Source organism: Thermothelomyces thermophilus, chromosome 6 (assembly GCF_000226095.1).
Source record: "Thermothelomyces thermophilus ATCC 42464 chromosome 6, complete sequence".
In the NCBI taxonomy this organism is placed as follows: Eukaryota; Fungi; Ascomycota; class Sordariomycetes; order Sordariales; family Chaetomiaceae; genus Thermothelomyces; species Thermothelomyces thermophilus.
Genome location: NC_016477.1, coordinates 324,419 through 337,497, shown reverse-complemented (window position 1 = coordinate 337,497; position 13,079 = coordinate 324,419). Strand labels below are relative to the sequence as shown.

The window sequence follows — 13,079 nt, the reverse complement described above, 5'->3', positions numbered from 1 at the left end:
CCGTTCTTAGCAATATTCTAAGCAAGGGAAGCATAGTAACGTGCAGAATGCGACTTCCGTTTCTCTACCGGCATTTTATCAATATAGTAACTACGATGTAGAAATAGGAAGAATACAGTACTTACAAGCGAAGGGTTATTAGCGCTATTTATAGCCTAAGAAGGCTTTTAGGTCGAAAGCCTTAAAGGAGGGGCATCGTATCACGAATAAGCACATAGGCGGCCTGGCAGGCTGCAGCCAGGACGCGGGACATTCCGACAGCCAATCACTCGATAGACCAATCAGAAGATTATTACCGCCAAGACTAAGGTCTTCACTAATAATAATAACATATTACCGTCGACAACGCAAAATCACGAAGTAAAAGGAGAAGTGGTACTAGTGATAACTATTGAAGAAGGACAGACAATTGTATATATATAGCTAGCTAGTTACTCGTTATAGTAGACTCTAGGAGTTTGCTAGTAGTAACAATTACAATCACAGTACTTATACCGAGTATTGTTGATTATTGTGAGAGATAACTCTAAGTGTTGTTGTGAACCCTTTGGCTTCACCGAATCCCTCAGACAACCTGCCTGCTTGTCCCGCCCAATCTACCTCCGTCTGGACCCTTTCAGAAGAAGTCTGAGTTGGGTTCGTTACAATTGCCTTTAGTAGCTAGCTATCCTCTGCTATCTTTCCCTTTTAGTAATTGTTTGCCTATAGTAGCCTACGCTCCCTAGCGATCCTATGTTAGCCTTGCTCTATGCCCTTCTTAATTAGTAGCTCATTTAGCCTGCTACGCCCTACTAGGTCGCGGTATATGGTTGGCTTGTAATACTATGTCGATGTTAAGGTCGAAGTTACCTCTATTCTAAACTATAATAGAACAAAGGGAGTGATAATAACGTGTAACAAACCTAGCTTAGACTACTTCTGAAAGGGTTTAGACGAAGGTAGATTGAGCGGGACGAATAGGCAGGTCATCTAAGGGATTTAGTAAAGCTAAAGGGTTTATAACAATACTAGAGTTATCTCTTATAGTAATTAGCAATGCTTGGTATAAGTATTGTAATTGTAGGTTACTATTACTGGTGAACTCTTAGAGTCTACCGTAACGAGTAACTATCTATATATATATATAATCCTAGGATTACTAGTAGTCGTGGTGATCCTCTATACTGGCTTACCTAGCTTATGTTATAAGCTAGTGATCCTCTGCTAGGATCATTTCTTGCTAAGCGTGATCCTGTCCTGATTAGTCTATTATTCCTTCGGCTTGATTGGCCTGTTTGTGCCAATGGCTTAGGTGGTATCTATATGTATATTTCCGTGACATTAAGGGACTTAGGCTACCTTAGCTACTTTAATAGGTACTCGAGTATCCTTATAAGCTAAGGATAGCTATCTATTAGTATATAGTAGAATAGGTAGAAGAGTAAGTTATAGCTATAGAAGGATAAGGAAAACCTTTAGGGTTATAATAATAGTAACTAGTCAAGTAGGTATCCCTAGTAATATAACGATTGCCTAGTTAGACTAAGACAAAGCTAAGTAAGCTAGTATAGATATAAGAGATATACTTGACCTAAGTTGGCAAGAAAGGATAGGCTTATTAGTATTATCCTAATAATAATCTAGCCAAATAGACTTGGCCCTTACTATTCGAATGTTTAAGGCCTAAAGATCTAGAGCTAGTTCTAGAGTACCTATTATAGTTTATAGGCTAGGATACACTAGATATTAAGGTAAAAGCCTAGTAAAGGCATTAGGTATCTAAGAAACGGCCCTTACCTAAAGGTAATAATGGAGCTAAATAGGCTAGGCATTATAAGGAATATAAGTAAGGTTTTAGCTACAAATTCGCTGGTAAGAGCCTTAGAGCGAATTTAAAGGAAAAGTATAGATTAGGGCTAGAAGTTCTTAATATAACTAGAAGAATATAAGGTATAGTTTTGTTTTTCTAGTTCTATAGAGCTTTATTATATATAATAGATATAAATAAAGGTTACCTATCTAAAGGTATTAGATAGATAGATAAGGATAATAAATAGCTTTTAACACTCGTTTACTCTAATAAATTAGAGTAACGGGATATAGTTCTTTTTTCTTTTATAAGTTAGAGTATCTTTTTCTACATAAGTAGACTCCTCTATATCTGTCTAAAGGGATATCGTTATCGCTACCTTCGCCCCTATCGTCGTTGCTATCTAGATGGTCGGACTTACCTACTATGACTGTAAATACTCGGATGCCCTAGACATTTTGAGCCGACGCTTCTCTCTATCTAACTAGATGAAGGTTTAGTTCTAGAGGTGCTAAGTGGTACCCTGGAGGGTTAATACTAGCTTAATAGATTAAGGGCAAATCTTATACCTTTAAGGGAGTTAATTCGAAGACTAGGATTAGTAAATAGGTTAAATTTGACTTTTATATCTTAGGGGAGGCTAGGAAATACTAATTGACGGATATATCCATATTATAGCTAATATTATTAACGAACTTACTCTAAAAATGCTCCTAGATACCGACTTTATAACGGCTTATAGTATTAAGATTAACTTTATCAAAGATATCTATACCTTTAGATTGCTAACGAATATAAAGGTCTATAGGGACATTATAAAGAAGAACTCTAAGCCTATCTCTTAGAAGGTTACTACTATCTAGTATACTATTATTCCTATATACTTTACCTAGATAGTCGAGACTTACTTTATACTACTACCTAATAACGTCCTAGAGGGCAAGTACTTCTACTTTACTACTAGCCGAGACGGAGTCTAGGATGCTATAGTTAATCGGTGTATACCCCTAGTAGCTATTGTCAGAAATAATACCAATGTCCTTATAGTTATCCGGAAAGGAGACAAGATTAGCTACCTCTCGGAATACTATAGGGAGGATACTACTGCCTAGGTTAATACAAGTGATATAGAGGATATATAGACCAAGGTCTAGGAAGGAATTACCGAGTAGGAGCTAAAGAAAAAGCTAGAAAAGGCCTAGCAAGTATACTACTAAGAAGATACTAGTGACAATGGCTAAAATCTTTAGCCGCCGAATAGAGTCAACTTTTATACCCTATCCTATAGTATTAAGAAGCCTAACGATATCCTAGCTATTAAAAGCAAGGATAGCGTTAGTATTACTAACGTGAATCCCGAGTTTATACTTAAGGTAAAGGAACTTCTAGATAGATATAACCTTTACTATGATAAGGGAATTATACTAATATTAGAAAACCAGAAGATATAGATCAATCTAGTTAACAGTTAGCAAAAGCAAATCTATATAGTTAGACTATACCTAATAAAGCTTAAAGACTATAAGGCTCTAGATAAGTATTATAACTAGCTCTAGGTATCTGGCAGATTTACTTTTATAAATAAACCAACCCCTATTATATACCCGGTATTTATCGTATAGAGGAAGCTTACTACGAAGCTAGGAGTAGAAGTTAAAAAGAGCCGAAGTATAGTTAACCTATAACTACTAAACGTAATTATAGTTCTAGATATTTACCCCTTACCTGACTAGGACGACATTATAGCCGCTATAGTTAGTAACAAGTTCTTTACGGCCCTAGATACCTTAGGATTCTTCTACTAGTTACTAGTTACTAAGGAGTATAGTAACTATATAGTACTTATAAGCTACCACGGCCTAGAGAAATCTAATATAGTGCTTATAGGCTTTAAAAACATACCTATATTTATATAATGCTATATAGATAGACGTTTCCTTAAATACCGCCATTTCGTTAGAGTATATATTAACGATATTTTCATCTTTAGCAAAACAGAGGAAGAATACCTAGAATACCTATATACTATTTACGAAATCCTTAACAAGGCCTATATCTATATTAGCGTTACTAAATCCTTTATAGAATACCTAGCCGTAAGACTCCTTAGGTATATCGTAAATGGTAAAGGCATTGCTAAAACCAATAACCGTATCGCCGCCTTTAAAAAGCTAAAGTTCCTAGATACTCTCGATAGCTTAGAGCACTACCTCGGGATAGCTAGATAGCTTAGGAAAGGCATTCTATAGTTTAATGCTAAAGCAAGGCCACTCTAAGCCTAGAAGATAGCACTAATGGTAGCAGCCTAGAAAGAAGGAAAATTAAACCCTAGGAAAGCTAAATATACCTAGAAAGTAGTTATATCTACTATTAAATTTACTCTAACTAAGGAAGAACTTGAGTTATTCCGACTACTATAGGAGTACCTATATAACTGGGAGTTCCTCTATTACCACCGCCTAGAAAAGCTACTATTCCTAAAGTTAGATGCTTACTATGATAGCTATAACGTTATTACCTTCTAACTTAAAGGCGACTAGGATAGAGAGAAATTTCCTAGTAAGGATATTCCTATAAGTAAAGTATAGCCTATCCTATTTATATTATAAGCGACTACTAACGTGGAAAAACGCTATAGATCTACCAAGGCAGAGATTGCTATACTTATCTAGGTAATTAGGAAGCTTAGAAAGATAGTCCAATCAAATAGGTATCTAGTTAATATCCTTACTAACTATACTCTTACGAAAGGGATTGTAAAGTATATATCCCTAATTACGATAGATCTAGCTAAGGCTAACCTTAAGCTAGCTAACGCCGCTAATTACCTATCTAGATTTAACCTTAATATCTTCTATATCCTAGGAACCTTAAATGTCGTACCTAACGTACTATTAAGACTGCCTATATAGGAATAGGAGGATCTAAAGGTTAAGGACAGTCTAGCTAATGAACTTAGAGATATCTAGAGTAAGCACTAGGATAAGGATATCTTTATAATAGATATAACTATTATAAAACCGGTACTTAGTGACGAGTTTAGGGCTAGGATTATCGCTAGCTATCCTAAGGACTATAAGTATAGACCTATCTACTATATACTCCGCGAAAGCGAGAAGGACCTGGTTAGAAATGACCAGAATAGGGTTAGGAAATATAGACGGCTAAAACTGCCTATAGGACCGTTCGAATCAACGAACAGGCTACTTTCCTATATCGACTTTGATAGCACTAAGAGACTCTGCCTACCGAAAAGCTATATTAACCTAATCCTTTAGATTGTTTATAATGATATATACCATTTCGGTAAAAACAAAATAATGAACGAGCTTATAGCTATCTATTTCTATAAGAAGGCTTGGAAAGTCTTAAAGTTTATATAGTACTATAAGGTATACTAGGTAAACTTGACCGACTAAAATCTACTACTAGGGGAACTCTAGCTAATTCGGACCTAGCTAACACTATACTATATAGTAGCTATAGACTTTATTACCGACTTACCGCTAGTACCGACCATTAGGACCCTCTAGTTACTCGAAGGCTATATACTAGTAGATATACTCTATACTATAATATATAAGTTTAGTAAGAAGAAGCTACTTATAATAGGCCATTAGATATATATAGCTAAGGAATAGGTAACCATTTTTCTAAGGACCTAGATATTTACTAACTAGGGTATACCTACCCAGATCATTAGTAATCGTAACCCTAAGTTTACATCTAACCTATAGAAGGAAATATTCCTCCTACTAGGAACTAAGCTATTGTTTTCTATAGCCTACTACCTATAGACCGACGGCTAGTCTAAATAGACAAATCAGACTATAGAAATCGTACTTAGAATAAACTTTATAGCTAATTCTAACCGCTTATAGGTCGAGATCCTCCCTACTCTATAGCACTACCTTAATAACACCCTAGTTACTAGTATTAGAAGGTCACCAAATAAGCTAGTATATAGGTTCAAGCTATACTTAATCCTAGATATCCTTAGCAAGAGGACCGCCAAATCTAGTAGACGGGAAGCTTTAAAAATCCTATATAAGTAATACTAGGCCGAAGCTAGCGAAATGATCGACCGAGCTATAACTATAGCCAAGTTACGATATAACCAAAGATATATACCTATTAAATTCGAGGTTAGAGACACCGTCTAGCTATATCTATATGAAGGCTACTACCTACCTGGTAAACCTAATAGGAAGTGGTCAGCCTAGAAAGTAGGACCGTTTAAAATTAAATAGAGGGTAGGAAAACTAATATATAAGTTAGATTTTCCCAAATCCTAGAAAGTCTACCTAGTCGTATCTATTGCCTAGCTCTACCGTGTTAAACAAGGTCCCGATCTATTTAAAAGGACCGCTCCTCCATTATAGCTAATTCTAATCGATGGCAAGGAATACTAGAAGATTGAGAAGATCATCGACTATTAGGTACGTAGAAAGAAGCGCCCGAAGGTAGAATACCTTATCTGTTGGCTTAGATTCGATGTAAAGGACGACTAGTAGCTTCCGAAAAGCGAACTCGAAGCTACTACTAGCAAATTAATTTAGGAATACGAGAATCGCCACCAGATTTAACCACTACCTAGAAAAAAGCGAGGTAGGCTACCTAAGCAAAAGGCCTAAGGCGTCATTTCTGGCTAGGAAGAGGCCAAATAGCACCTAAGGGTATATACCTTTAATAGGATACCCTAGAATCTAGTTTAACACTAGAAAGTCTATTACTACTCCCCTTAAACCTATCCTTTACCTACTATATTTACTTTAATTCTACCACTCGTTATAGATAGGGCTTTAACCATTACTTTAAACTATATACCTAGCTTAGCTAACCTATTAAATAGCTACCTATTCAATTAATAGGGCTAAATAGCCTACCTGTTCTAGTTAGTAAGGCTAAATACCCCTCTTGTTTAGGCACTTTTTATCCTATCTTTAAAGCCTTACCCTAAATTATAGGAACCCTAGTTTTCCTACTATTTCCCACCTCTTTAAACCTCTTCTACTTCTTCTATGACTTCTTTAATAACTACCTTCTTTTCTAACCACTAGACCCTTTAACCTAGCCGTTTCTATCAACTCCTACTATATAGCTATCTCCTATAGCCTATATATTGCTATTTCTATCAAAAGGAGGCTTTAGAGTTCATTTTCCTGCTTCCTTTTGCTTATTCTATCGCGTATACAAGAAACTACCAAGTTTTAGCAATTTTGGCTAAGTTTTATCAACCTAGAACCACCTAATAATAGCTATAATAGCTAAGTTAAGAGGTAGGGCTAGGAAAAGCAATAAACAGGCTACTAAAGGCACTAAAGGCCCTATAGCTACAAGCTCGGCCTAAGGAAATAAGCCTATAGCTAGCTAGTAAGATATACCTATACTATAGTTAGTAGTAATAAAGTCAACCAACACTACCATTATTACGTTTATACCTATTAATTAGCAGAGGGCACTATCGGCTATAGGTACTAGAGCAGCCGGCTAGGCATAATGTATACTAATACCTATACAGGGAGTATATTTAGGCCCTATAAGCGAGAATAACAGCCCGGATAATAGAGTCATCTAGGAGGTCCTTAACTATATAAATACCTTCCTTAAGAGCAATATAGGTATTACCACCGCTATAGGTAACAAGGAGGAGGTTTAGAATGACCTAGTAATAGGTAGCCTAGTCTAAGTACGCTATAAGGATACGACCTTACACTTCGATTCCAAGGGCAAAGACCTTACTATGCCCTAGAGTAACCTATAACATATACCTCCTCTAGCCATTACTAATAATCAAACCGGTATATACGACACTTTCGGCCCTCTATACCCGTAATTACTAGATAACGCTATCGTCAAATGGTATTATAACAGTGACATAGGTACTATAGCCTAAGTCCTAGGCAATGTTAGTAATATAGTCTATACCAGCATTAGCAAGTATAACACAGTTTGCCTCCTAGCCATATACTACTTCGTTAATAGCTACTAGTCCTAGGGAGAGTAAATAACCGTAGCTAACTATAAGACCTTCTATAGTATAGATAAGGATAATACCACTAAGATCCCCTGCCTAGAGGCCAGATTTGCCTTTATTAGAGTTAATAGCAAGATAAAGGCTATACTCTTTAGTATTATTACTAGTACTATGGTTACAATTAACCTATATGAGGCTACCGAGGCCGAGATATACTATATTATACTAGCGCTGTTCTTTACTAGGTACTATAAAACCTTAAACCTATAGGGAGGATTTTAGCTTTATACTATTAATAGTAATATAGTATATAAAATGGAAGGCAGCTATACGATTATATATAGCTAACGTGTCGATACAACTAGATAGGTGTCAATTGACCTATATAAGGTATATAAATATAAAGAACTAGCCGCTAATAGCCCTAACGAGCTAATAGACCAGGATAATAGGCTAACCCTACTATCATTAATCAAGTTCGCTATCACCAAGGTATAGGACATGGTAAATAAGAAGAGGCTGCTAACGCCCCTAACTACACGCTAGGCAATTCCGACACTCGAGCCTACTAACCGCCTATCTTACAAATTAGATATAGCTTAACTAGAGTAGAACTACTAAGACTCTAGCTCTACTAACACTACTACTAAGGATATAACTATATACCTATATACGCTTACTAGCCTACCTATAACTATATAATAGGGTACTAAGCACTATAATGATAAGGGTATATTAGTCATTACTAAAACTATAGATACTATTACTATCGCTCTAACATCCTAGGCCTTACTATAGCTAGACCTAACACTCTACCTACCTAAGCCTATACCCTAGCCTATTACACTAACTAGGCATACTTAGTATAGGGCACCTACCAGCAGGTTTGTCTATAGGAGTAAGAGGGACCCTAATAATGACAAAGAGGCCGAATCACAGGCCAGATTTAACGATGCCTATATTGTCTTCGATAGCCTCAAAGAGGTAGAAAACACCCTTATAGGCATAGAGTTCGACCCCTTTACCAGCACTAGGATTATCAAGTCCGGCCTACTATACCTATCTATAAGTATATCAATTAGGCCCGTTAAGAATTACCTTACTCGTACTTGCTAGGAGTATCGCGGCAATAAGGATATACTTATCTATACCTATCACTAGATCTGTCGCTACTATAAAAAGGCTAGTAATGACTCTTTCAGGGCTAACCTAGCTATATATAGTCTTAAGAAGAAACTAGAGACTATATATAGGACGTACTATACTATTGGTATAGTGCCTACCGATATATCTAAGCCTAAGGAATTGTTAATAGCTTATATCTATATACCTAAAGGAGATAATGATACTCTAGTTAACAGCTACCTATTTAAGCTTAGCTACCTATATTATAGCCTACCTAGCCACTAGGTTATATAGCCTATACCTATATAAGTTATCACTACCTAGGGTATAGCTAAAGATAACAAGGCCGACAAGGACTTTGCTAAGCGCTAGTAACTAGCTACTAAGGCTAACCTTCTCAGGCTAGCTTAGACTATAGTTTAGAGCTAGGATAAGGCTACTAATAACATTACTAAGGCCCTTAACCAGATCAAGGAAGAGCTTAAGTAGCTATAGAAGACTTTAACAGCCATAAATAATAGCTATATAGCTACCTTTAACTAGAAAAAGGGTATAGATAAGAAGCTATAGTAGCTTAAAGGTATAGTTACCTAACTTAATAAGTATACCGTATTAGCCACTATATCATAGAGGGCTCCTAGAACGTAGCTACCTATAGCTTAGCTACCACTAGCTACCATAAGGGCCGGCGCCCCTCCTAGCTTAATCACCCGCCCGGTCGTATACCTGCTACCTGCGACCACTAGCTAGAAACGACCGCGGCTAGAAATGCTAGCGTAGGAGAGCCCCTTACGCAAGAGGGCCGCTAGCGCGCTCCACGGTAACCGTACCCTAGCCAGAGACACCTAGGCCAGGGCTAGGACTCTTATATGCCTATAGTAAGAGCGCCTATTAGCACTATCTATATTCCTAAAATATCTATATTCCTAGATAACCTAGGCCCGGCTAGTAGTAAGAAAGCCTGACAGATAAGCGGATAGATATAACTATAGGATAGAGGAACGATTATAAGGACTGTCGTAATAGATAAAAGACTAATATATTTACTAAGTTATAACGGGTTGTTATTTTTCCTTTCGAACCCTAGCACCTATTATAGCATTTAGCTATCTATAGGTTAGATCTGACTAACCTACTAATAGGGATAACGAGCTAGGGTTAATATATATTTAGATAGCTTCTCTAAGTGCCTCTAGCACTTAGAACATATAACGCTTTCATTACCTACTTCTATAGACTATAATAATTAGTCTAGAAGTACCGCCTATAGCGCGAATACCACTATAGTGTCATACCTTTATAGCCTTCTAAGCTATACTAATTGTAGCTACTAAGCTATAGTATCTAGCCTTAGTCTATACTTCCCCTTTGAATTTGCCTTAAGGCTCTTATTAGCAAATTTAGACCTAAAACCTTACTTATATTCCTTATAATACTTAGCCTATTTAGCTCTATTATTACCTTTAAGAAAGGGCTATTTCTTAGATACCTAATACCTTTACTAGGCTTTTACTTTAGTATCTAGTATATTCTAACCTATAAACTATAGTAAGTACTTAGGAACTAGCTCTAGATCTTTAGGCCCTAAGTATTCGAATAGTAAGGGCCAAGTCTATTTAGTTAGATTATTATTAAAATAATGCTAACGAGCTTATCCTTTCTTAGCGGCTTAGGTTAAGCGTGTCTCCTATATCTATATTAGCTTATTTAGCTTTGTCTTAGTCTAACTAGGCAGCTATTATATTGCTAAAGGCACTTACTTAACTAGTTACCATTATTATAACCCTAAAGGTTTTCCTTATCTTTCTATAGCTATAAGTTACTTTTCTACCTATTCTATTATATATTAGTAGATAGCTATCCTTAGCTTATAGGGATACTCGAGCGCCTATTAGAGTAGCTAAGGTAGCCTAAGTCCCTTAGGTACCTTACTAAGGAACCGCTAGATAGTATTATCTATAGGAACTTAACAATCCTTCTTTATAACTAATTACTCTTTTATCGGCAGGGGGTTGTCTTCTCCTTCTTCTATCTATATAGAGATAACCGATTTCGCCTATCCTAGCTATAGTTATAGTTATGAAACCGGCAGCCTATAAAGTAGCTTATCTATAGGCTACCTAAGTGGTTAATAGGGATAGATATCCCCCTAAGGGTTCTTTAGCTTTTCTAGCTAAAGGGAGCTATTAGGTAGATAGCCTAAAGCTATCTAGATCGTTCTAAGCTAGAGCGTTAATATCTTGTTCTTAGCCTCTATCACTTTTAGCCTTATATATAGATAGCCCTTTTGCTAAGGGAGCTTAAGCTATACCTTATCTCCTTGTCATATCTTTTAAAAGTAGAAGCGATAGAACTTAGCGACCTAGACGCTATATTCCTACTAGCTCTTTTACTTTAACGTTATCTATACTATTAGCTAGTATATATAACCTCCGGGTAGTGGAAAAAGAAAGCTAAAGAGAATGACCTTATCCTATAAAGTCTTAAATAAATCTTTTCGGCTCTATGTATTAGAAGAATAGGAGTCTATATAATAGAGATAAGACTTTATCTAGTTATATATAGCTATAGCCTAGTATAATTATCATAAGTAGTAAAGGATTACCTAGAATTGTTTTCTAGCCATATCTCTTTATTTTTATAAGGATAGTACTAACTACTTAGGCTTTAGATTACTAATAACCTCTAAAAAGATATAAATATATAGCTTATAAAATATTAATATATACTAAAATAGATTTAAGAGGTTATAACTATTTAAGTACTCCTTTCTTAATATAAGCCTTTTAATATTATATAGGCTTATAATAATATTATATTAATATTAGCTAAAGTATATCTTCCCTTAACTATATAGCCTAATATATAAATGAAATAGGTAGCTAATAATCTACTTATTAATCTTAAGACTAGGACTTATAAGCTACTTTAGCCTTCTAGCTATAAATTCCCTAAGATAAAAAATAGGCCTAATATATAGTTTATTAAAGAGTTTCTAGGTATTACTATTCCCTAGATAGTTAGCGATTTCTTCCCCTAGAACCTAAGTTATAAAGAGGTACTAAAGAAAAAGCCTTAGGGTTTTAGGATCTTCTCCTAAAAGAAGTAAAGGTAGTCTTATACTCGGTTAGCTTAGCCCTCTAGTCAGAAGGAAAGGAACCGATCCTTCTCTTCTTCTTTAATCTAACTCTCTAATGTTATCCCTATATATATTTGCCATTAGAAGACTTATATAGAGTCGCTTAAAACCTAGACTACTAATATTTAGAAAAGAATTGCTTAATGGAATACTTACCTGATGGTACCTAGCTATCTAATTAGATAGAGAAGACATTTTGTTTAGCGTTTTTATAAGTTAGTAATTTATAGTTTATAGTTATTAGTTATAGAAAAGAGAGAGGAGAAGAGGGTTAAGTTAGGGGTATTTATAGACCTTCTAATTCCTCTTAAATACCTTCTTTATCTGGCTATTCTAGGCTATATTTACTAGTTCTAATATTATCTAATAGGTAACTATATTAGCCTCTATATAACTAGGTTATTCCTCATTATAACTCTAAAGAATAACCTTGACTTATATTTTATCTAGTAGTAATAAAGGAGTATAATTTATTATATAATAGGTTATTCCAGCCTAGGTATACTTTCTTTAAATAGAAATCTAATAGTTCTAGTACCTTAACCATTAAATCGTTTAAAGGATAAATATCCCTTATTTCTCTTTAAACTTCTTTTTACTTTTCTACCCTTTTAACTAACTCTTATATATAATTATCTTCTTTTACTTAGATAGCTAATATTACTTCTTCTTATATTACTTTCCCTTTAAACTTATTAAAGTAAGTTCGACTACTATATCTACTGAAGGAGTTAAATGCTAGAGATATAAATCTTCTATCTAGGAAGATATAGAAATTAATAAGGATACTAAGCTTATACTTCTCTTAATAACTAACTAGCTAGTAGATTTGATAACTACCTAAGATAATTAGTTCCTAATATCTCTTAAGTTTATATAGGTAGTGAGAGTAGCTTACTTAAAAGATCCCCTAATACCTTTAGATTATTTAAAGGTAGCCTTAATATAATACTAGTATAAACTATTCCTTTTATACTATAGATTCTTTTTTATTAAGTATCCTAAGATATAAGTAGTCTTATATATTTATTAGGAGCTAAACTCTAATC

General features: G+C 35.1%; 1 protein-coding gene across 1 annotated transcript; it reads left to right on the top strand.

Annotated features, from left to right (window-relative positions):
- Positions 1-3,732: 3,732 nt before the first annotated feature.
- MYCTH_2068645 (uncharacterized protein) lies at positions 3,733-4,017 on the top strand (the record flags this gene model as incomplete). The annotated part of the gene is made up of 1 exon (XM_003665745.1): positions 3,733-4,017. A coding segment is annotated over one exon (285 nt), but the record flags the coding sequence as incomplete, so codon positions are not given.
- Positions 4,018-13,079: the final 9,062 nt, after the last annotated feature.